This window comes from Rousettus aegyptiacus, unplaced genomic scaffold (assembly GCF_014176215.1).
Source record: "Rousettus aegyptiacus isolate mRouAeg1 unplaced genomic scaffold, mRouAeg1.p scaffold_m13_p_17, whole genome shotgun sequence".
In the NCBI taxonomy this organism is placed as follows: Eukaryota; Metazoa; Chordata; class Mammalia; order Chiroptera; family Pteropodidae; genus Rousettus; species Rousettus aegyptiacus.
The window spans coordinates 2783060-2806274 of record NW_023416292.1 but is presented as its reverse complement, the minus strand read 5'-3'; the positions used below and the strand labels follow the sequence as shown (position 1 = coordinate 2806274).

The window sequence follows — 23215 nt, the reverse complement described above, 5'->3', positions numbered from 1 at the left end:
ACTGTCTGATTTTAAAGATATTCACAAAGAGACAAGCAAGTGCCCTGTGTCTGCAGATTGCCAGCCACCCTGTGTAGCAGAGACTTCTGAACGTTACACCCTTTACTGAGCCCCAGTCGGCCTGCTCATTTGCCACAAGATGCCTCCCCATCCACAGCTGAAGCCCCTTTTGAGCCAGAACTATTCCAATACAAGAGCTTCTTCCCCTCTCCCAGCAAGAAAAAAAATGTCAATGACTTTTAAGCCACAATAAACGTAGGATGAAAATTAAAACGAATCCCAAACAACTTGAAATTTGTAAACAACATATGACAATGGCAAGGCAGTGACATACATGCTGATTCTTGGTTTGGTTTCTGGGAAGATTTCTGGGTCAAGGCCCTTGGATGTTCCTAGTCCCTCATCCTACAGGTAGGAAGCAAGGCCCATGCTCACGAGACATGCTATACGCAACTCCAGCGGCCCCCAGACCCACCCGGAGAGACCAAGCCCTTCTATTCTAAGCATGGGGGGGGGGGCAGGCGGTCTTCTTGTCCTCATTCTATAACCCCTGTTTCCTTCTAATCCCCCCACTTGTCCCAGCGGGGTCAAAGGTATGGTTTCCTCTCCACTGCACATGCACTTCTGGCTCCTCATCTCCCTGGGAGCCGCAAAGTATAAGAGCTGAGACGCGCCATGCAAGGTGGGGAATGGGTGGGGAGGGGTCTTCTTTCTGAGAAGAGACAAGCAGGAAGCTGAGAATGAGAATGAAATGCCCCATGCTTGTAGGGGATGGCCAGGCCAGATCCCCTCTCACCTGTCATAAAGGTGATGATGGTACTGCTGATGCCCTCGTTGTCCCGGGAATAAACTCGCAACGTGTATGTCATCCCGGGATAGAGGTCTGTCAGCTGTACAGGTTGGGCCTGGGCCTTAACAGGGACAGTTTTTTTCGTATGGTTGCCTGGGGAACAGAAACCTTGGTCAGCCTAGGGCCCAGCATGAGGAGCTGGAGAGGCAGCGTTTAGGTTCCTGCACCTGTCCAAGGTTGAAGCATGGGGGAAGGGGCCTGGGGACTGTGGGGCCAGGCTACTGCACAGACCAGGAGGTCACCAGGCCGCTCCACCGCCAGCCCTGCCACGCAATGCTGACTCTCCTGCATCATGGCCCTTCAGCTGAGGACACTGTTCCCTGTCCTGGAGTTTTCTTTCCTTAACACTGTTTTAGAGCTAAACATATGATGATCTACTTCCTTAAACTTTCACAGTGTCAGCTAATGCTCTATTATCCTGAAGAGGGTCAGAGGGCCGGTTAGCATCTCTCGTGGTAACCGAAGTGAGACAGGACCCTACTTCTCATCTCTTGCCATGTGGAAAACCTACACATCAGACCCGAGTGCCTGTGTGTTCAGGGTGTAGGGTGATTGGTGGCAGTAGGAAGCTGCAAAAAGATTCTGGATTCTGTGGATGTGATTCCCCTCTGACAACAGAGAACTAAGGGTTGTCTTTGTTCTTGGCTCTGAGATATTCGGGTGGCTGGCTCAGTCAGGTTAGTTGGCTTACTTGTTTACAGTACACGCCAGAGGCCGACATGGTGGGCCTGACCCCGCAGAAGCAGGGGCCTTCACTCAGAGAAGGCAGATATCCTGGCCACGCTTCACAGGTTAACAGGTCTGTTATCTGTGGTCTCAAGATCCAGCAAAATGTGAACAGCTCAGTTGAAGCCACCAGTTCTCTGTGGTCTGCGTTTCTGACTGTGGCCACTGGTGTCCCTCCATGAGCTAAGCGCAGTTACACCCCAAGTCTGAACTGGCCCCACCTGTCTACTGGCGACATCAGAAAACATGGATTCCGAGTTAAGGAGATCCATGCAGAGGTGAACTTTGGTTTGTCTGGGGCCTATTAGGACTCCTTATCTTGGACAGGAAGTAGATGGAGGGCCCATTACCTAGGCCCTCCCCAGCGCATACAACCCTAGACCTCATTAATGGCTGCAGAAGCCCCTTCCTTCTCCTTGGGCCTGCTCCTCCCACCTCACTGCTGTCTGAGCACATATCGATTTCATTAAGCCATAATTAAGCTGGGCTAAAAGGCCTCTCTGGGCCTGGGGGAGTTCGCAGGATCTCTTTAATGGCCTCTACACTGCCCGCTGCAGCTGCCGCTGCCGCCGCCGCCACCACCACCCCACACAGCAATGCTTACTGTCAATGTACTCAACCACAAAGTCAGTTCCGGGCCCGAAATTGTGCTTCCAGGTGATGTTGGCCCATTTACTGTTGGGGAGCACTGTGACGTTCCATATGGACGGCTCGTCGGGGGCTAGCGGATGGGTTAGAAGAGGAGTTAGTGGTGAGGAAGGAGGCAGCTCTGGAGACAGACGGATAGGCAGACACATGTAGGAGGCCAGGAAAGGGCAGAGTTGGAGCTGGCTGTGCCAGGGCGACAGAGCTCCAAGCTGCAGCCTTGGCGACCAGGCCAGAGGTTGCCATCCAGGTGCAAGCATTCGCAGCTGGGAGGACTCGTACATGAGGGAGGACTGCTAACTGTCTGTGCGTCCACACAGGTGGGTTGGGGTTCTGATCCATACCACTGGAGACTCTAACCTGGGCTCACTCCCTTTTCAGATCCCCATCACGGATGTAAACGATGCAGTTAAAGGGGCCAGGAAAAAGCCCTGTTGGCTCGCATGCGGACCTGGGGAGAGCCTGCCTCTTTCCCTTCAGCTACAGACGTTCTACAGGAAAAAGAGAAGACAGCTTTCAAAGCCACTTGACGGTCATGATGAGATTCGCAGGAAGGACAGGACCAAACATGGGAAAGCCTTTCTGGGCTCCTGAAACTGGAGGAAGAGGGCAGTAACAAGACAGGTGACCGTGGTCTGAGGAGCCCCTGGGGTCACCCTTGGTCACTACAATCCTGGATTATGTGGAAAATAGCCTCAGGTTGTCTAAGGGAACTTAGGGCCTAGAACTCCAGGGTCCCAGGTAGAGACAGCACAAACCCTTCCTCTCCCTCTCATGGGTTAAGTGGGACCAAGAGAAGAGAACTCTTTCTTGACACCCACCCCTGAGTGGTCCAGACACCAGAATCATCCTGTTCTGTTGGCTTCTCAGCACCACAGTCTTTGACTGTGCGACACAGAAGACATTAATTATCTAGTTCCTACGAGCAGGGAACTACTTTATCAAAGCCATTGTTCTGTCTCAAATCATAGCCTGTGGACAAGGGAATGGTGCTAATCTTCAAAAGTAATCATTTTTCAAGAGTCCCAGTAGTCTGATTACCCTATTTCCCAGCAAAGCCTTACTAGTGGAGTACTAGCGTGAGGCCTTGTATTTCAAAGACTTTACAAGTGTGGCTCCTGTATATTTTATTAGCATGCAAGGGAGCGCTGCCATCAACTCACTTGTCAAAAATAAATGAATAGAGTACATTGGTGATACATTTATTCATTATCTGTTTGACATGTGACTGAGTCTGCAGTCTGGGAAATGACAAAAGATCTGATCATAACTTCAAAAAAGTGCCTTCTTTACTACCACCCTGCCAGTTGTCAAGAGAGAGACCAAGAGATCCCACTGATGGCACCGCGGGGCATTCTCCATGGGGGTGGCGGTGGGGGCGGGGCAGAAGGTAGGCTTCTTTATTTATCTGCCCAATGTTTCCATTGTATTGGCTGCTTTGGGCCACCTCAATCCCAGTTCTGGGGATTCCCATGGCTCTTACTGGTGAGAATGAATTAGTCATGATTAGGAGAGTTGAGTTTCCTCCTCTGCTCTGGCCTTTGGAAACAGCCTGAGAATTTGGGTTTAGACAGTTTGGGCACCAATACAATATTGACCCAAATCTCACTGTCTGAAAGGTCAATGAGATTTGGGCTCTATTAGAAAAGGTCAAATGATGGGAAACCTGAACGATTTAAAGGTGAGAGCTAAGGAAGGCATTGCCATAGAGAGAACAAGATGACGACCACTAAAGAACTGAAAAGTTCGAAGAGAAGGACCAAGGAGAGATACCGATGACTACAAAACGAACAGCGTCAGGGAGACGGGGCATGGCTTGTTCTGCCTAGAACGCGGGAATTAGGGAGGAGCCCTTGAAATCCGAAAAGTTCTATCTCACTCTGAAGAAAGTAAGCTTAGAGAACATTTCGTCCTAAGATGAAAAACATGATAAAGATGAAAACTCGTTTAATAAATCCTGGACATTAGAGCCATTCTGCTGCATTAAAGGAAGTCAGGATGTTTGAGGGGTGTCCCCAAGCTCTAATGATAAGGTCAGGGGCATGGCCAGGCCCTCCACAGCGTCCCCGGCAATTAGGACTTGCGAGAGGGAGTCCATTGGGCTCGTCCCATGTGGCAGCAAGGACAGTCCTCCCAGAGGACAAGGAACGGCTAGGGAGCAAGATCCACTCCCCTTCTCCATTCTTTGTGCATCTCTTCTGTGAAATCTGAGCATTCCGGTAGGACTCGAAGCCTCACTTTAATGCAAAAGATGGCTTACTGTGGGGTCCCACGGAATAGCCATCACCAAACCCTGTGGCAGCTTCTACTAGCCTAGCAAGTTTCTCCTCGGCCAGCTTTTTCTTACTGTGCATGTTGTTTAAATTCTAGCTATTGTACCTTTAAAGCAAATCAGTGTTTTCAAGATCTGAGGAGCATGTCAGCTACGTATCATTTGTCTCCCCGTAGAGCGCACATCACTCCATGTAATTGCCTTAAAGAAATTGCCGGTGGATTAGGCCTCCATCCTCTCAGGTGCTGAGAGAAGGGGGCGGGGTGGGAAACAGTGAGGCTTCAGGAGGAAGGGTTTGCCCAGTAAGCAGAGGGGTGGACAACTGCACAGCCACTGGAGGAGGGTTCTGGGTGCGAACTGCCAGCCCTCGGGCAGCATCACGCTTATTTCACAGCTGGCCTGTGGCTTTGCAAGTTAGGGACCCTCCCCTCCGTGGTAATAAAAGTGTCTAACGCTTGGTTCTTAGAAGTATTGCTGGATTCCTGAGGGGTCTCTTCATGCTGGGAGAACAGAGCCGTCTGGCCTGGCTGCATGATGTAGGGACAGCACAAATCCAGGCTCTGCTAGTCTCACCGGACTGAGAATCCAGAGCAGAGACAAAGGGCGGTGCTGGCCACCAGCATCGCAGGCCCCCCTCCTGTCTGGGGAAGCCTGCGGGTGGAGGGGCGGGGAGATGGACAGTGGGCAGTACCAGATTCGTGTGTCTTAGTCCCGGTGGTGGGAGGCCTCTCCGTGGTGGTGGCGACGGCAGTGGTTGTAGTAGTTGTGGCGATGGTGGTAGGCACGACAGTTGGGATGATGGGGACTGTCGTGGCTTCGGTGGTGGCAGCAGTGGCAGTAACATCGGTACTGCTCACAGTGCCCGTCGCACCCACTGTAGTTGGGGGCAACGTGGGAGGAGCTGAGAGGGAAATGTAAAACAGCCGAGTCTGGTTGGTTTGGCTGTCCCCAGCCTGGACGCATGGCCCCGCGTGCAAGACAGGCAGCCTGGTGACAAGACGGAGCCTAGGAATCAGCAGCCTCCCCAAGCACGATGGACTGGGTCAGGCAGATCGTGGTGAAAGGGCACAACCATGGGACAGGAAGAGAATGAAGCCCTGTGTGTGTTTCATTTTCTTCTCATGGTCTGTGTGGCTCAAAGCATCCAGCATGCACCCAGCCGAGGGCAAGGATGAAAATGGGAAGGGACATGTACCAAACCTCTCAGACCCCGGGGACGACAGCATGGGGTCCCATGCCAAGTGCCACCCAGACACAGGCCAAGCAGCACCACCTGGGTCCAGCCCTGGAGCTCGGCTTTGGAAGTGGGCAGGCAGCTGTGTCCCGTCCTACAGGAACACCGGGAAGCCTGCCATTGCCAACCATTCACCCCCAAACAACGCTTTGCTACGCCTGCTTGAGTTCTAACGCCACCCAAACCCAAGGACAGAGAGGGAACAGTCCCCACTCCGGGAACCAACGCAGTTTGCCTCCCTGCCTCCCCTGCCGGCCCTCTCCATCTCTCAGGTCTCCTTGTTCACTCCCCTGCCTTTCCTCCCTTCTCTGCACAGTGAGGATCCACCCCGGATTGCAGTAACTCTCTTCCTCTCTAGGACGTTTGGAGTCTAGGAACCCTGAGACCTTTCCCTCCACATTAGAATGGGCGAAGGGGCACTAATGGGATCACAGTGTGGCCTGTGCTTGTAGCACCATCTTCCCAGGCCACAGTAGACATAGAAATCCTGGGACACAAATGAGATACATGCCGGGCTTCTTTTTTGCATAAATCTTTGCAGGAGTTCAAATCTGTGCTAATGTGCACACCACGCCCTCTTCCATCCAAAGCTAGTTTTCCACGTAGGTCAGCCCTTGGGCCAAGCCCGCGTGTGTGACGGCGTTTCCATAGCCCTCACGGAAGCTCACAAAGGGCTGCCCTATTACTCTTTGGTTCCAATGCTGCTAAAGCTTGAGGGTGTAGAAAAATGATGGGGCAAATCAGAGAGACAGAGCTACCTCTCCTCCCTGCACTCTGTCTCCTGTGATCTGATCATGGTGTACTTGCTAAGGTCAATGCTAATGGGGCAGTAGGCAGGGATATTAAGTCATAAGCAGGTAACTCTAACTCCTAAGGAACAATGACATCCCGCCCCACTCAAATCTCCAGAAATTCAGGAAAATAATATCCCACCCCTCAGAAGGTGGCCAGGGCAGCGAGGGAGCCACAGAGAAAACTGCCAGAGCTTTTCTCAGGGGAGAATGAAGAGAGCCTGAGCCTCCTCAACAACAGCCTGATCAACAAACGCACTTTCATTCTTTGGGCCTCCATTGCACAGAGTCCCCCGCAGAGGAGGGGCTGTTCCTGGGATCCCTCAAGCTTCCCTGTTTGTAAGATCAGAGGTGTTATGGGGCCCAAGGGGGCGGACCACAGAAGTCACGCTGGGCGGCTGGCCCTGCCCTGAACATTCCGAAGATTCCTGGGGGGCGAGGTCAAAGTAGACAGCCCTGTATTCCCCAAGCCCCAGTGGACTCACATAGATTAGGAGGGACAGTCTCTTTCTCATAGTCATTATTCAAGGGTGTGTTTAGTCTAAGGAGGTCCCAAGCCTGGGAGTTTCAGTGCTATAAAAGCTCAGCATAAGGGAATCCATCTCTCCCATCCACCGAGGCACACAGACACACACTTGGAAAAGCCTGAGAGCTGCAGGCGAAGCGCAGCTCTTCTTGGTGGGGTCCCTGGACACTCCTTTGGCCGTGGACACACACGGGCCATGGACACACAACTAACTGCTCTGTGCTACTGGCAGGAACCTCGGGAGGCCGTTTTGCCCAGCTGGGCCAAGACTGCTCTAATTTGGTTCCTTATCAAGAGTGTATTTTCTAATAATTTCTGGCATATGTAATGCTCACGGAACTTCTTGTTTCTATGATTATTTAAAAGGTGTCATCAAAAAAACTTTAGCAAACTCTCTTTTAACTTAAATCATCCTGCTCTGTGTAGCACAGAGACCTGGGGTTCCCACATGCACAGTGGTGTTACATTTCTCAGGCCCCCTGCATCGATGTCAATACCCCCAAAGCTGTCCCCACACTCTTACCCACACTCTTAATGTGCCCCTCAGTCCTCCTACAAGCGGAGACACATGCTCGCACTCACGTAGCCAGACTCACACACGTGTCCCTGTGTGTCCCAGTGAGCAGCCTTAGAAACAGAGATGCTGAGAGAGGCTGGGTTAGTTAGAGTGAGTTCTCTCCCTTGGCCTGCTGGTCAGAGATAAGAAATACAAACATCTTGAAGATGCTTCCACACTGTTTCGTTCCCTCCCTCTGATGGTCCCTTCTGCCGAGCATGACTGGAACGGTCTCAGGGTATTAGCGAGAGGGGACCAGGAGGTGACTGAAAGGAATTGCTTGCTTCCCATGCATTACTGGAGGCTCCTCAGGGGATGCGACCTTAGCTGGCTGAGGTCACAGCTGGCGAATCGCCCTTCTCTCTGACCACTCATTACCTGCGTCTCTTGTCCCATGGCTGGATGCAGTTAAGAGACAGGGAGGGCAGAGGCCAGGAGGAGGAGCTCTGAGGGAAGGGACAGGGAGTCGGGTGGGTATTAGAGGCGCATACAAACAGGAGGGGAAGGAAGGGTTCCCATGGGAAAGTGTCCGGTGCTCAGGTCGAAAGGGGCTCAGGTAATGTCATGACCTGGGGCGGGTTTGGGGTAGAGGATAGAAGGGGAATAAGACCCAGAAGTAGCCCCCCAATGTGGACAGATGCATTGCTAGGATATTTCCTCCAGCCGCAGCAGGAACTGAAAGGTTGGAGAACCACCGTGGTCAGTACTCGGTGGAGACCATCGGCCTAGCAACTGAGAGGAAGTGGGGTCCAGGGGAGGCCCAGAGCTGGAAGCACAGGAACACGACTACTTAACGGGTGGCCCAGAGCACACCGGAGGGTACCCGGCACAGCCAGAGGTTTTCACCAGAGTTTTGGGAACACCATGTAGATGAAATTGAGAAGTGGCGACATGTATCTCATTCATCTGACTCTAGAACCTGCCATAGAGCTGCCTACCAAACAAACGTTTACAGATCTGAGCTGAGTCAGAGATGAGGACAGCAGTTTCCAGACATTTCCAGGTGGAAGGCTCAGTCCAAGAATGCTCACATGGCACATGGGCTGCCCTGGCCAAACCACAGATGGCCAGGACAGATGGGCAGCAGTCCCAAGAGACAGCAGTGACGGGTGCACGACAGGAATTATCTTCACTGGATGACATACAAACAGATCAGTTTTGGGGAAAAATGCCCAGGTTTGGGGAGAGTGAGGGGGAAGGAAGCAGTGGGCAGGATGTCAAAAATGTGGAACCTGGGCTCTGTCACCTGCAGGTTTTGCAGAAGGTTCTCATGCACTTAAAGCTGGGAACAGCTGATGCTCTCAGCACATCTCGTTACGAGGAGGAGCAGTGCGCCTCCACCGCCACGTCCCGCAGAAGCTGGAGCCCAGGCCACACACTGGGCGGACAGGCAGAGCCCCCGCGCTCATTCTGCATGCCATGAGGAGCTTGGGAAGTACAATGTGGGGCGTTTGGGATCACCACCATTTCCCTCTCGAGAGAGTGGCACCTACTGACATGGATGTCCACCGAGCCAGGCAGACGCCTTGCCACCAAACCCACCGGTCTTGGGCCCCAGATGCCAGAACGGGGGAGGTGGCCTGGCAGCTGCTGCCCTTTCTGTGTGCCCCCTTCTATCTTCACTTTCTATGTGCCCTTAGCACCTGCCGCAGCAATCCCAGAAGAGACCCTTCTGCAAACTTGAATCAGGAAGTCAGGGTAACAACCCCCAGAGTGCAAAAACGGCTTCTCCCCAGTGCCCAGGCTCAGGACACCTACCCCGTATCCCAGAAGAGGTGTTCAGTCCCTGTGGGGGAGGCACTGGGCCCCGCGGGCCTGGGTTACTGGGAGGTGGGAAGGATGGGAGAGTGGGTGGGAGGGCGGGGAAGGACGGCAGCGCACCACCTACAGATCCCGCTGACAAAACAACCAAACGTGAACCTAAGGAAGCAGGGTGTGCAACAGAAAGAGAATAAACCTAAAATGGGGCTGGGAGGCTAAATGAGTGAAGGTGGGCAGGAAACTAAATCCGGCAAGGCGGCGTCCAACCCTCAGATTCCTTGCCTGGGCCTCGATTATCCCACACCGCCTGGATCCTCGGGAGGCTCTGGCGACCCCCTGCTCCGCCAGGGCACGCCACCTCTGTTCTCGGCTTCAGAGGAGGGAGGGGTCCCCTGCCTATTTTCTCCAGCTTGAGAGCAGGCCTTCTGTGCCAAAATGCCCTTTTATGTTCCTCAAGCCCACAAATGAGGACTTGAGGGAGGAACTCAACAGGTCATCTTCTAAGCTGTGACCTGACTGCCCAACTCCTCACTTCTGTGCACCAAGCTCCCAGACCCGGAGAGTGGAGACTGTTCTTAATGCGGAAGACTCTGAGAAGGGTGAGGGGGTAATCAGCCCATGGTGCCCACCGAGACTCCAGGTCCTGGAGCACCTGACCTTACCCATGGACATGCTCACTTGTTCTCACTGACCAGAACCCATGGCATATGGCAGAGCTGGTGCCAGGCTCCCATGCAGCATGCAAGGCCAGCATGCAGAGTGTGCTCACCACAGGTCACCCTTTCAGGGGCTGGCAGCCTGACCAGGAGACAGGAACCAGCTACACCCACTCACGGGGCAGCATTCCTTCTCGGGGCCCAGCTGGTCACCCAAAGGCTGTGGCCCCTCTCTCTGCGCTCTGAGATGTCAAGCCTAGGCAAGGCCTAGGCGGCTCAAGGAGGTAACCACTCAGTTTCAGAGAAAGCTGCAGCTCCAGGGAAGCCCATGTGCATGGGGCCCTTCTAAGCCATCCTCCTCCTCTATCGGGGGGGCAAATAGTAAGTAGAGGGAGAATGTGTTTGATTCTGGTCCTGCCCTCTACACACATCCTCCTTGACAGTCTGGCTTCCCAACCACTAAAAGAGTGAGTGTGGAGCATGCTTTCACCCCGAGCCTCTCCCTCCTTCTCCGCCTTGGCTGGGCGCCACCTGCATCATCCCATGCCATGCCCATTACCTCCGCTGCTGGTACGGTACCTGCGGTTGGAGTAGCTTCAGAACACAGCACCCAAGATGGCCAGAGAGAGGGAGAAAGGATGAGGGAAGGAAGAGAAAACAGAACACAGGTGAAACCACAGGACAAGCAAGTAGAGAAGGTTCTGGCTCAAATGTGACCCAGACAGTGTGGCCAGGTGCTGGCCATTGCCCTGAGGATACCAACTGGTGTTTGATTTGTTTCCACAGAAAACTTTCCATCTGTGTCTTAGAGACCTTTCCAGTATACTCTGATTCTACCTCCACTCAAGGATTATCATCTAGGAGGCGGCAGTGGGGACAGCCCACCTAGAGAGCTGTCTTCCTAGGTCTTTCCCCCTCAGGAGAATGTCCGGTCCTGGCTGGGCTGGCCTTCAGGAAGTAGGCCGGGTGCTCCTCCATTATGCCGGTAATCGAGGGCATAAGGTATGTGTGCAGGAGGACACGGGCCCATCAAAAGAATGGCTCCTGTATCTTTGGGGGAAGATGCTGGACACAGCTGGGGTGGGTGGGAGAGGGCGGGGAAGCATGTTTGGCCAAACCCTCCCCACACCACTCAGCCCTGGAACTGTGACAGACCGGAGCCCTGAGGCCCCTGTCCTGTTCTTTCCCACCAGTTGTACTTTATGAAATAAGAAACCTAACTGTGGACTCAGTCCTAAAAGGAATTTCTGAATTTGCTGCAAATTCCTAAGTTGAGAAGAAAGCCTTTGTCCTCTTGTCGCCTGGGACTGTAGAACTTTCCCCGTGGTGGTCACTGGGGTTGGACAATGGGGCTTTGTTTATCTGATGTTCTATATGGGGTGGAGATGAGGCGGGAGAATGGTTCTCTTTATGTGTCTCCTCACAGAGTTAAGTAATAAAGTGCATCGCCCTTGGTCCAGCCAGGTCCTTGGAAACTGGCATACATCAGGCACATACTCAGAGTCCCCCGACACTAACAGAGTACCCAACGGGGTTGGAAGGGCAACTAGGAGGAAAGCTTATTGCGTGTCTCCTCTGGGTCTGATCTGGGCCTGGGTCAGGCTGCTGAACCTCAGCCTTCTGGGGAAAGCACTAGACAAACAATTGTCGACTTCAAGGATTCTTAATCACCTCCTTTCCTTTGAAGTCTTCGCTTGCAGAATCTGTTCCCTCCTCTGTATAACTATTGCATCTTCCTCGTCTAAACATACATTCCTCATGTTAAACTGCAACTAGATATTCTTGTGGATGTCTCCTTTTCCAGATTGTGTGAGCTTATTACCTATATATTCCTTGTTTTGGGCAGTGTCTGGCACCTCACATTGTGGGTGCTTAAGAGATGGCTGTCGAATAGACCATTGTACCTCTGGAGAGGCAGCAGGATCACCCCATTTCGTAGGGGATCTGCCAACATCAAGGCTTCTACAGTCTCCAACCAGAGAGGGTCCCATAACCGGCGTGTGTAGGTGGGCCCGGAGCCCCCTCTAGTGGCGTTCTCAGGCGGGTGCAGCTCCAGTCGGGAGTGCTGCGCTGCTGGAAGACGCTAGGACCCAGGAGATGAGCTCACTTGCTCTTTGTGAAGTTGATTTGGCACATGGCTGTTTCCCAGCTCCCCTTCCTTTCCACAGCCTGACAACTCACCCTATTCAGGCTGCAATGGCAAGTAGCTTCAATCAAGTCTGTTTCTCCTCCCTCCTTGGCCCCACATAGGTGTCCTCAGAGCGAGCCCTCGTGGGGCACTCTCAACGTTCCTGCCTCTGTCAATAGGTCAGTACTTTCACTATTCTTTCGTGTTCATTAGCATCTTTACTTACGACATTCTTTGCCTCATCTCATCTCTACTCTGGACCTATGCTCTCTTCCATATTCCCCCCCAGAAGGAAAGATGACAGATGATAAGTAGCTGAGCAAGTCAGGCAGAGTGAGGACTCAGGATTGACAGCAACAGTCAGAGGAGACCTGAGTTTTCTAGCTACATTGCCAGAGCCTACACGTTGGTGTACAAGTTGGGTTCTCTGCTTTGAGGGATGAAGGACCTGCAGCCTCATTTCCTCTCTATCTCAGAGGCTGGGTAGCCAGAGGCCAGGTCAGGGTGTTCTCGGCACCCGAGTGTCCCTGAGACCTATCACGGTGAGGCTGCCGCAATGTACCTACCTTCATTCGGGGGTGCTGGTGACTCCTCCGTGACTGCTTCCCCAGAGCCCACCTGTGTCCTGGCACTCAGGGTGAAACGGTAGCGTGACACGGGGTCTGCTCTTTGCACCGTGAACTTGGTCTGATTGGGAGAGAAGTTCTCCACTATCTGCTTTCCTACTTTGGTTCCATTAACTGGAGAGAGACAGGCAAGCAGAATTGAACTTCAGCAACGTCGACCAGGATGAGTTACATAATCTGCAGCTGGAAGGGGCAGGCCTTCCCGACCCTGCTGGAAAGGGATACAGGGGGACCTGCCACGTGTACTTGAAGACTCGGGGGATGGGGGACTTGGGGCGAGAACGCCTTTCCAGGTCTCTGATGACACATCAGGGTTAAAACTTTTTCACTGATATTGTTATCTCTAGCTCACTGCAAAGTTATGCAGCCGATTGGGAAAGGCTCAATTTATAATCCCGAAACCTTTTCACCAAGGACAAAACTTTTTTTTGAGTCTCTTTCTTCCTTTCAAGCAGATCTAGGGCAAACCCACTAGCGCTTTTGATAGTTAATGCCTCCTTTGTGAAAGACCTATTTAACGTTCTTCAAAGGGAGAAAGACAGCTCCAGAGATCAATACAAGCACGCAGTTGGGTATTAAAGTCGTTAATGCAACACCTGGCCCTTTGAGCTTCCCAGTGAGGTACAGCATCACTTAATTTAGAAGCCTTAACATTTTTTAAGTGTAATGACACTTCTGTGTCATTACATGGTGATGCTGTGCTCCTGAGGTGAGGTCTTCCTGACCCAGGCTCCTGATTGGGTCACTCCAAGTTCTTAGCAACTCTACATACAGCTGCCTTACCTCAGATGACACCTTGTTAAGGTGTCCCTGAGTGCTGCGTGGGCTCCTGTGCAGGTACTGTCTACTGCATTGGGTGGATGTTCAAGGTGAGGAACTCTGCCCTAGACTTGTGGGTGTGGGAGACTAAATAAGGTCCCTGAGGGCTGGGGTTGAATTCCTTATTAGACCAGAAATTCTCTGTCTGCAGTGGCTGACTAGGAGTGTCCTGCAGGAGCTGTGTCAGGAGGGCAGGGACGGGGTCTCACTGCCTCCCCTAATCCTATGGGAACTTCTCCCCAGCCCCTCCATCCCTCCACGATGCCCTCTGCACCACAAGTTTTCTACTTCGGTTCCTTTGGAAAAGTGATGAGAATGGGGTTCTGATTCCCAGATTATCCAAGAAAAAGCAAGACAGAACGTACAGGCCACGTATCTGAGAGAATATCCAATCAGGATCCCATTGGGGTGTTCCGGATGGTCCCATTCCAGGTTGATTATCTCCAGGTTGGGCTGCCGGACTCGAAAGCGCCTGGGGGCACTGGGTACTTGGGGAAGGAGGAGAGAGTGGGGAGATGAGGGGGAGAGGGAGTGGGCAGGATGAGGGAAACACAAAAAAACAGAGCACAGGTATGAAGGCATTGACCTTGGGCAACCTCCATGCTGGACTGCTGCTAAGCCAGAGCCCATAGCCCATCCGCGATGGCGTTTCCCCTGGTTCGTGACAAGCATGGCTCAGACTGTTTAAATAGAAGTAAATCGAGTGCTCCTTTAGCAACTACCCTGGATTCGGCACGTTAGGCTCTGATCCTGCAAAGACACCTCCATGGCAGGGCAGAGCCAGTCCCAGGCAGGGAACCAGCCGTAGCTGTTTCCTGCAGAGGCTGCAGCTCCCGATCCTCAGACAAGGATTCTCACTGCTGAATCCAAGCTGCAGGTCCAGCCTCTGAGCTGAGGATGCTGGGTTCAGGGAGGAGGAGGAAGAAAGTCAAGATGGAGCACGAGGCCCGTGCACAGGGAGCGGAAGAGATGGGGAGAGGTCGTCGGTGAAAACCAAAACGAGGTGGGAAAAAGCAGTAAAGGAAACAAGAGGGAAGAACAAAGCAGATGAGAGAGGAAGAAGAGGAAAAGAAAAATGGAGACAGTTAAGAAGGGAGCGAGGAGAAAGAGAAGTGGGCGAAGCAGGTGCCACGTGGGTGAGAGAGAACCAGAGAGGAAGTGGGACCGCTAGGTGTCTGCCGCCCAGCATCCGGGCGCCCATGAACCCGCTGAAGGCAGGCGCCCCTGCGCAGGGCCACTGCACCCACGGGCCGACTGTCTTAGCGAAAGCTGCTTGACTGCAGCGGTGGGAGATGCCTCCGGGTGGTCAGGACGACGTGCTTCAGCCTCAGGAGGCTCCCGCGGGGCAGTCTGCATAGCCCGTCTGGAGTCATGCCATCTGACCGCACGGGTCGTCTGTGAGTTTCACTCTCCCATCAGAGCGGGCCAGCCCGGTGACGGAGCACGGTGTGGGAGTGGCGGGAACCGCTTGGCTCGCAGGTCATCAGCTCCTTCGGGTCATGCGGAGGTCAGCTTGTGCCGTCTGTGCCAAGCCACGCTGGAGCTGCTCCGGGCCCACCGAGTGCGCCACCCTCGTCCTGCCCCACCCCGAAGAGCTGCGGGCAGACCTACCTCCTTCTGGGGTGGTGAACTCCTTGGTTTCACTGCGAGGCCCATCGCCTCTCCCATTGACCACAACCATCTCCAGCTTGTAGTTGCTGTAGGGAAAGAGGCGGGACACCACGCCGCGGAGGCGGTCGCCAGGGAAGCTGGCTTGCTGTCTCTTCTGAGACACCCACAGGTTCTTCAGCAAGCTGCTCTCCCTCCAGTAGTAGGCCTTTGGGACAGAGGCAGGCCGGTGAGGGGAGTCAGGCTGAGCCGGGTTAGTCGTTAGTGCTGGTGGTAGTGACCAGTCTTCCCATTGCTTGCCACAGGCTCCAAATCCCAGATGATGAAGTCAGTCCCACATGGGGCTGGTGGAGTGGCCTTATAGTCCTCATTCATTAGCCACTAGTGAGTATCAAACAAGAAGTAGGGTTTTTGGTTCCAGTCATTTTCTGAGCCATGTCACCTCTCTGGAGGATAGGCAGGTTGGCCAGACTTGGAGCTGAGAGGCTCCACCATGAACCTTATTTCCAAGTTGGGGAACAGACCTCTCAGGGAGCCCGTGCCCAAACCACAAACACCAGACAATGGTCCGGCAGTGGAGAGCACTGTCCTGTGCTCAAGGACCACAGCCCTTTGAGTTAGATTAGTATGGTTTAAGATTGGCGACAGACAGGAGTTGAAAAGTAGCAGGTTACCCCCAGAAGTCTGAATATGAAAAAGGGTTGATTTAAATTTTCAAGTCAAATGGTTTCTTTTAATATTGAAGACCTTCAGAATGGGACAGACACATGTCCAAGTCAGTGTGATGCTAGCCTGCCTGGTGGCAAGAGCTTGGGATGGCCCATGGAAGGCGGCTATGTCACTGGTACGGTTGAGTTTGTGACACAAGGTCTGATTAGCAGTGGGTTAAGAAGCTCCAGCTCAGGCTGCCAGGTCATGCCAGTGTTGCCCAGGTCTCCGACAGCAAGGTAAAGAGGAAGTCCACTTAAGAGGGGGGACTCAATGGGATCTTTAGCGAGAAAAATCTCCAGGCAAGTAGGTTAAGGGTGCAAGTCAACCATTAAGAAAGAGCTCATTCAAGTGTACACATCATCTTGCCTGCCTTGCCCCTCTTACTAAATTCATATTCTGAGAGACTGACGATCCCCCTTACCCCTGCCATTTTGCCCCTTATTATCCATCAACCAACTCTCGACCTCTGAGGTCCCAGAACTGCTGTTACCCCATGGCTCCTTCACTTCCCACAGGCTCCTTCGCTTGCCAGGCAACTTTTAAATAGAGCTACTTATATGGAGAACCTTGCACGCCCTGGGTTTTCTGCCGTTTCCCCATCTCAGCTCAGTCTTTCAGAAGAGACAAGGTGGAGCAGAAACTGCTCACAGGCAGGGAAGACCAGAAGCCAAGGGCCTTGAAAATCCGTATGCCGGATAACCTGGAGTTGGCTGTGACAATAGGGAAGGCCTTTGCATCCTTTTAGTGGCTCCACTTGTTAGCTGGGGCTTCCTGAAATCAGACTGGGTGAGGCAAGCAGTGGAGAGGGGGCCGTTAGGAGTGGGAGGGGTGTAGCTCAGCGGTGCTTCAGCAGAGCTTCTGAAGATGCGCATGTATCCACTCACAAACGCATCACAACCACAGTGTGCTATGCGACATCCACCCAAACCCACCGCCTTTCATGTGATTTTCTGCTGAGCAGAATTTTTTGGCATTTCTACTGCGGAACACATCTATGCGTGCGTGCGTGTGTGCGTATATGTGTGTGTGCGTGTGTGTGTGTGTGTGTGTGTGTAGAGAGAGAGAGACAGAGACAGAGAGACAGAGAGAGATGAAGAGAATGAGAAAGAGAGAGAATAATTTTGAGCAGTTAACCCTAGATCATCTTGAATCAACTCTGGATCCAACAGCTACCCCTAAGACCCTTTCCAAATAGCTCATGGCCTGCATCTGCTACCGCCTCGCCCTGGTTAGTGAGCTGGGTAGTTAGGTGGGGCCAGGAGGTGGCTTCCTCACGCGGTACTCTCTGAGCTGGCCCTGAACCGTGTCGGGGTAGACGCGGTTCCACTGAAGGCTGATGGCTGTGCTGTTCAGGACTCGGATTTTAACGTCAGTGGGTGCAGCCCTGGGATCTGCAAAGTGTAGGGACAAAAGAGTGGGTTATGCTGGCAGGGCTGGCCCCTGGACTTGTTCTTTGCTGCTCATACCTCTACCCCAATCTGGGTACCTTATGAGGGCAGAGGCTAGGTCTCCTCCATCAGACTGTACTTGGAAGAAGGGGGGAAGGCTCAGGACAAAAGAGTGGCATGCCAGGTGGGAGAGAGCTGCCTACGTGTTTAGAAGGTAATTATTTGCTACTCTCATGAGCTGGGCAGTGTGTTTATCCCTCCCTTCCATTCTCCATCATTCCCCACCCTGCTCACTTCCTGGAAGGCTGCCCCTTCAGGACTGTATTAGCTGGGCCCCTTCATTCTCAGGTCTCTGGATGGGTTTGTTCAAAAGGAGGGGCCAATATGAGATCCTGGGGCAGGAGGAGAGGGAGGGTGGGAAGTGATTCCCCCAGCTGCCTCTCTGTGCGGTGGAGAGTTGACAGCATTACATTCTTCCACCCAAGGCCATAGCTCTTGTGGATAGCCCTCGCTGGCTGTGGTGGCTCACCCGTCCCCTGCCCCTTTAAGGCTCAGAGTGATATACTGGCATCCTGCTGTGGCTCTCTTCCAGATGGTTCACCATACCTTACTGATTCTTCTCTAACCCTGTCCTCACATCAGAAATAGTTGCCTTTGAGGGCATTCGTTTCCTGCCAGGACCATGCAGGAAATGTTACCCACAGACTGATGATGCCTTATCCATGATTACTGGAAAGAGAGGGCTACACCCTCCACCATAATTGATTCTTGCCCCTCTTTCTCTACTCTGCTGTAGAAACAGTTCTGCCCCATCCCCCTCACTCCATCGGAGCACAAGCCACAGGGGTAGACAGATGCAGGGACACTGTGGAGCGGTCCATGCAGGTCATGACTGGACCTGCCCATTCCATACTTACCATTCAGTAGTTCCCACCAGTCTCCTGCCCAGAGGTGTCCGCCACCATGGAGATGAGGAGTGGCCAGGACAGAGGACCTGCTGACCCCCTCTGCTTATCTCATGAGCGGGTCCAATCCATCACCACCTCCAGGAAAGCAGGGCACAGGGCCCTCACGTATTCCCATCTCACCATTACGACCCCACTGGCCCTAGTCTCACCCAGCACTGCTCCTACGATCCCACTCTTCTCCAGGACTCTGCCTGTCCCCCTTCCTTTTGGCCACTCCATGATCTCTTTTCAGCTCAGACCCACCGGGGTTCAAATTGCCCTGGCCAAGAGGAGCTCCCCCGACTCCGTCTTTGCTCAGCAGCCTACTGGATTGATATGCTGAGCACAAAGAGGCCACCATCTTCTGGGAAGCCAGGCACATACTTCCACATATATGTCCAGGATCTTGTTGATTCACCCAGTGCAAGCCTCCAAAGAACTCTTCTTCATACGCTTAATTCCAAGGGCCGAGAGCATCACTGGGAATGCTGGTGGGTGGCTGGTCTGCGTGCTTCCAGTCTGGGGCTCCGCAGACCTTCTCCATCCTCAAGGCTTCCTTTGGGGAGCCTGAAGAGAAGTCTGGCCTGTGGCCCTGTTTCCTGTGGAGGAGTCTAATTATGACTCTTTGGGATGGACAGCTCAAGTCTTTCTCTGTGCTAGCAAGGATTGGCAATAAGGTAGATCAGAAAGCCTGAGTTCTATTTTCAAGCCTGAATTTTGCTATTGTGTAATATTGGTGAGGATTTTCCTTGTAGGGCTTCAGTTTTCACCTCCATGAGATGAGACTAGGTGATGATGTCCAGTAATTTTAACTTGTGTTCTGATGATATTTCCACTCCCGATGTTACCAGGGACCTGTCATTCTCTAGGTCACTGTAGGGAGCTTCTCTTTCCTGATAACTAGCTGTCCTCCCAGGATGTTCTTGGAAGTCCCACAACCCACCCCAAGGTCCCCGGTCTGTGAGAGTGGCCTCATGCAGCCCAGACAGGAGGGTCCTGGGCAGAGGACAGGGGGAAGGTACTCACAATCTTCTCCGGAGTAACCGATGACTGTGTCTGGTTCAGGGCCCTTCCCAAAGTCATTTTCAGCCTGGACTCGGATCTCATAGGGCACGTAGACAGGAGTCTGCCCCACGACATAGCGGGAGCCCCACACTGTGGCATTGTTCCAGGTCTCTCGAGTCTCTCTCCGCCGCCACTTGACAATGTATCTTAGGTTGGGGCCAAAGGCGGATGTGGCATTCATGGGCTGAACGAGGAGAGACAGAAGGCAAGAGTGGAGGGGGGCAGGCTGGGGCCAGACCCACGCACGGCTCACACTCTCTCTGCGCCAGGCACCCCTCCCCAGTCCGCTAGCAGGGGCCAGGCCCTCCCGCTGCTGAGTCTCCCAAGGGCCCAGTTCTATGGGCCCTTGCAGCACATAGATTTTCTGTGACAGGCAGTTGCCCAAGACCTAGTCACTGTGACTCCCATATCTGCAGGTGTATAGAAAGCGAAAGCTTTATTTTTGACAGGGCTCTTTCCTATGACAGAGCAACAAGAAAAAATATGGATGATAATGTTCTCCGAAGCTGGAAAAGCACAAATTCTGGTTTAGCCACTGCGTGCCTACTTCCAATGAACCCCAAATCCCAGAACTGACCTCACTTCTCCCAAATCCATGCATGTCTGTTCTGTCCTTCCCAACAGGTCAGAACTCTCTAAGTGTGGGTGAACCCTGCTCTTTGCTCCCTTAGGGCCTGGTCCAGGAAGCCCGCAGGGTAGCATGTAGACCATGAACCGACCGTGCATGGTCCTGGAGACCAGCCACTGGTTGGTGTCTGGGCTCGGCCCAGCTGTGAGGCTGCTGTGAGACCAAGCCCTCAGCAGGATGGGGGTGGCCTGGAGTCCAAACACCACGCCCCCCGTTTCCAGGACTCATGGCGACAGTGCAGAAGTGTTACCATTTCGGCAGGTGAATTTCCATCTCTCAGACTTAGACGTGGTTTGAAAAAAAAAATCATTTTGAAGTGACATATCCAATTTTGATTTGAAAGATGTAGTCAGTGAACCAAGATGGAGATAGGATTTTTCAACCCAGACCTGGGGCTATTGATGACTAAAAGAAGGTCTACCCTGAAAACGTCGCAGCTGCTGGCCTCCCCTCACTCCCAACAATCACTGAACACGCCTGAACAAACCCAGAACACGCCAAAGTGAGGACAGCTGTCTAACCTTAATCCCTTCTTCTTCTAAAGAAGTCCATTTAATTTTGCTGGTTCTCTATGATTCTGGCCAGACTGCCGGTCTGCATTCCTCAGGCCCCTCTACTCCTCTCTCCCGTCTTACATCTTGCTCCTGTTTGGTTTCTGGATGCCCAACGCAGAGAGGAGTGGCCAGCAAACCGGCCCAATAGTCTGAGTCACCCTGTGGCCTTGGGTGTAGAAGGCAGGGGCTCCCTGCTGCCCGCGACAGCCCCTCGAGGGGTGGGGCGGGGGCTCTTACCGTCCACGTGATCTCCATGTTGTTCTTTCTGGTCCCCTCTCCCTTCACATCGCTGGGATTGGACTCCGGGGCTGGAACCCAAATTGACACAAAGGTCAAGTCCAGTCTGCACTTTAACAGGGCAGGGCGAGCAACCTCTGTCCCTCCCACCCAACCGGGCCCTTCTGTTCTTTTCCTCAGTACCTCTCTACAGTCTGCCCCACAGGCAATTAAACCCACTCTGTCATTTCTCCGGTGTGTGACATGCCTTCCTAGCTAAGATTTAACCCTTGCCCCAGAAGCAGAGCTCATTTCTTTTGAATTTTAATGTCTTATTAGAGGGGATTTACGATGAGGCTTTCCACACTTTCAATGGTCATACAGCCAGCTCAGTGCGGATTATCCCTCTGTGGGTTCCCCCTAAATAGGTTTAAGACCAGGTTGGTTTATGCTTAGCATTTAAAAAATTTGGGGGGATTTCAACGAGCTGGTGTAATTTCATAAATCTAAATACTACCCAGGAAAAGAAATCCGATAGAACAGCAGATTATATACTTCTACTGCAAATCCTTGCCACGGCTTTTCTCTTTAAAGCACATCGTCAAGAATTATTAATAGGAAAAAAGAATTAATAATATTCATATGCCACAAATGACAGGTAACATTACTGAGTGCTTACTACACGCTAGGCATCACGGTAAGTACCCAAACCGCATTTTCAAGTGCAATCCTCACAACAGCCCCGTGCCGGCGGGTGTTCTTATTATTCTGTGTTTCAGAGATGAGGAAGCCAAGCCTGGGAGAGGTTACGTTAAGCTGCCCAAATTTTGTGGCTGAGTGCCGGGGCCCTCCGCTTGAGTTCAGGGTGCCTGGTTCCAGAGCCGCTGCCGCCGGCCCGCGGGTACTCACGCGCCCCACTGGTTCTGTAGCGCTCGGAGGGGAGGCTCGGGTGGCTGCTGCCGACCTCGTTGACGGCAATGACCCGGAACTGGTAGTTGACGTATGGGGACAGCTGGAGGACGGCTGAGTTGACACTGCCTGGGAACTTGGAATGGTCATGCCAGACTCCTGGCTGGAACTGGTCTTCTTCAAACTGGACGACATAATCTGAACGGGCGAGAGACAGAGCTGTTTGGGAGCTGAGTCCGCAGACTTCCTCCTTACGTACCACTCCCTCACGGTTTCCATTAGTCTTCGTAACCCGCCTCAGGCAGACAGAGGCACAGGGAGGGCTCCTCTCAAGGCACTGAAAGGGACACCAAGGCCTCCGCGCATCCTGCACACCGCCCAGGGCCCACGCCAAGAGAGGCAGGATGGGGCCAGAAACCAGCGCAAGGCCTCGGCCTCCTGGCTGCTTCCACCCTCTTTTCGGGACTAGAGCTCAGGGCCCCGGGCTGACCTGTGATGGGGCTGTTGTTATCGTCCCCCGGGATCCAGGTCAGCCGCACACTCCTCTCCGCCAGGTCGGTGAGCTCCAGGTCCCGGGGTCGGTCTGGCCGTCCTGGCAGCAGAGGGAGAAGACACCACGCAGGACTCCCGAGTTAGGGCCAGCCCGGCCCCGTGCCAGCCCCAGCCCTGGACACGTCCCACGGACAGGTCCCCGATGGATGGAGGTCACCACAGCGGGGATCGTCCCCAGCCTGCCCTGGATGGCCCTCCTTCCCCTCAGGGGTTCACGGAAGAACGAAGAGGTGACCGACTCCAATTCCACCTGTCCCCTCCCCGAAAGAGTATCAAAGGGTACAGGGCACAGAGAAAGTTCAGACCAGTGCATCCCATTTCCAAAGGTTGTCTTAGAAAACACTTTTCACTAGAAACATATTCACAACATTTGGGAAAGCCAACGAGGAAGTGTGAAGTTTTGCCTCATTTTCTCACGATCATCTACACTGTGCACCAGAGCTCTGAGGGGCAGGAGCCCAGGCGGGTGTCTGGAATGGTGAGCAGGGCGGACATGTTCAGGGAACGGGATGGACAAAGGGCACCAGGCCAGAGAGGGGCCCCAGCGGGCTTCCTGGCAGGGGCGAGGGCGGCACCTTTTTGGGGCTCTTGTCTCATTAGATTTCCTTAGTGGGGTCAGTGCCATCCTGGCCTGGGGACAAAGTCATTCCACCTCTGACTGGTGGGGTCAGCATGATTTTTCCCCTCCTGGCTAATTGAACTATTTCCATATTTTGGCTGGTTACTGGAAGGGTCTGGAAGGTGAGTCACACCAGCACACATTTGCGTGTGTGCAGATTGTGCACAGGTGTGTAGTACAGATGTGGTGAGGCTGCGGGGAACACGGGCCTACAGACAAGTTGAAGCGAGTGGGCACTCCCGACCGGACCACGCACACTTCCGAGGCCACGCTGGGGAAGAGAACAGGCCACATAACGGGAGTGGTGAGGCTGCCACAGGTAAGGGACGGTGACATGGCAGCCGAGGACTTCCATGCTCGACTTGCAAAAAGAGCAGGAAGCCTGGGGCAGGGCCGTGACGCTCAGAGAGGGGGCCCTGGGCACACGA

General features: G+C 53.3%; 1 protein-coding gene across 25 annotated transcripts in view; it reads right to left on the bottom strand.

Moving 5' to 3' along the window:
• The window catches only part of NFASC (neurofascin), a 171058-nt gene that overhangs the window by 18502 nt on the left and 129341 nt on the right, over positions 1–23215 (bottom strand). For 10 of the 25 annotated variants that reach the window (XM_016140324.2, XM_016140395.2, XM_016140404.2 and 7 more), the window contains 12 exons: positions 22107–22208; positions 21617–21814; positions 20729–20799; positions 19271–19493; positions 17185–17300; positions 15202–15406; positions 13956–14078; positions 12712–12885; positions 10597–10611; positions 5185–5394; positions 2181–2297; positions 797–943 (listed from right to left, as the gene is read on the bottom strand). In XM_016140324.2, the coding sequence (XP_015995810.2) occupies positions 797–943; positions 2181–2297; positions 5185–5394; positions 10597–10611; positions 12712–12885; positions 13956–14078; positions 15202–15406; positions 17185–17300; positions 19271–19493; positions 20729–20799; positions 21617–21814; positions 22107–22208 (1701 nt within the window). Of the gene's footprint in view, positions 1–784; positions 944–2180; positions 2298–4600; positions 5395–10596; positions 10612–12711; positions 12886–13955; positions 14079–15201; positions 15407–17184; positions 17301–19270; positions 19494–20728; positions 20800–21616; positions 21815–22106; positions 22209–23215 lie in introns of those variants that run through there. The other 15 variants (XM_016140436.2, XM_016140453.2, XM_016140460.2 and 12 more) reach the window with 9 other exon arrangements.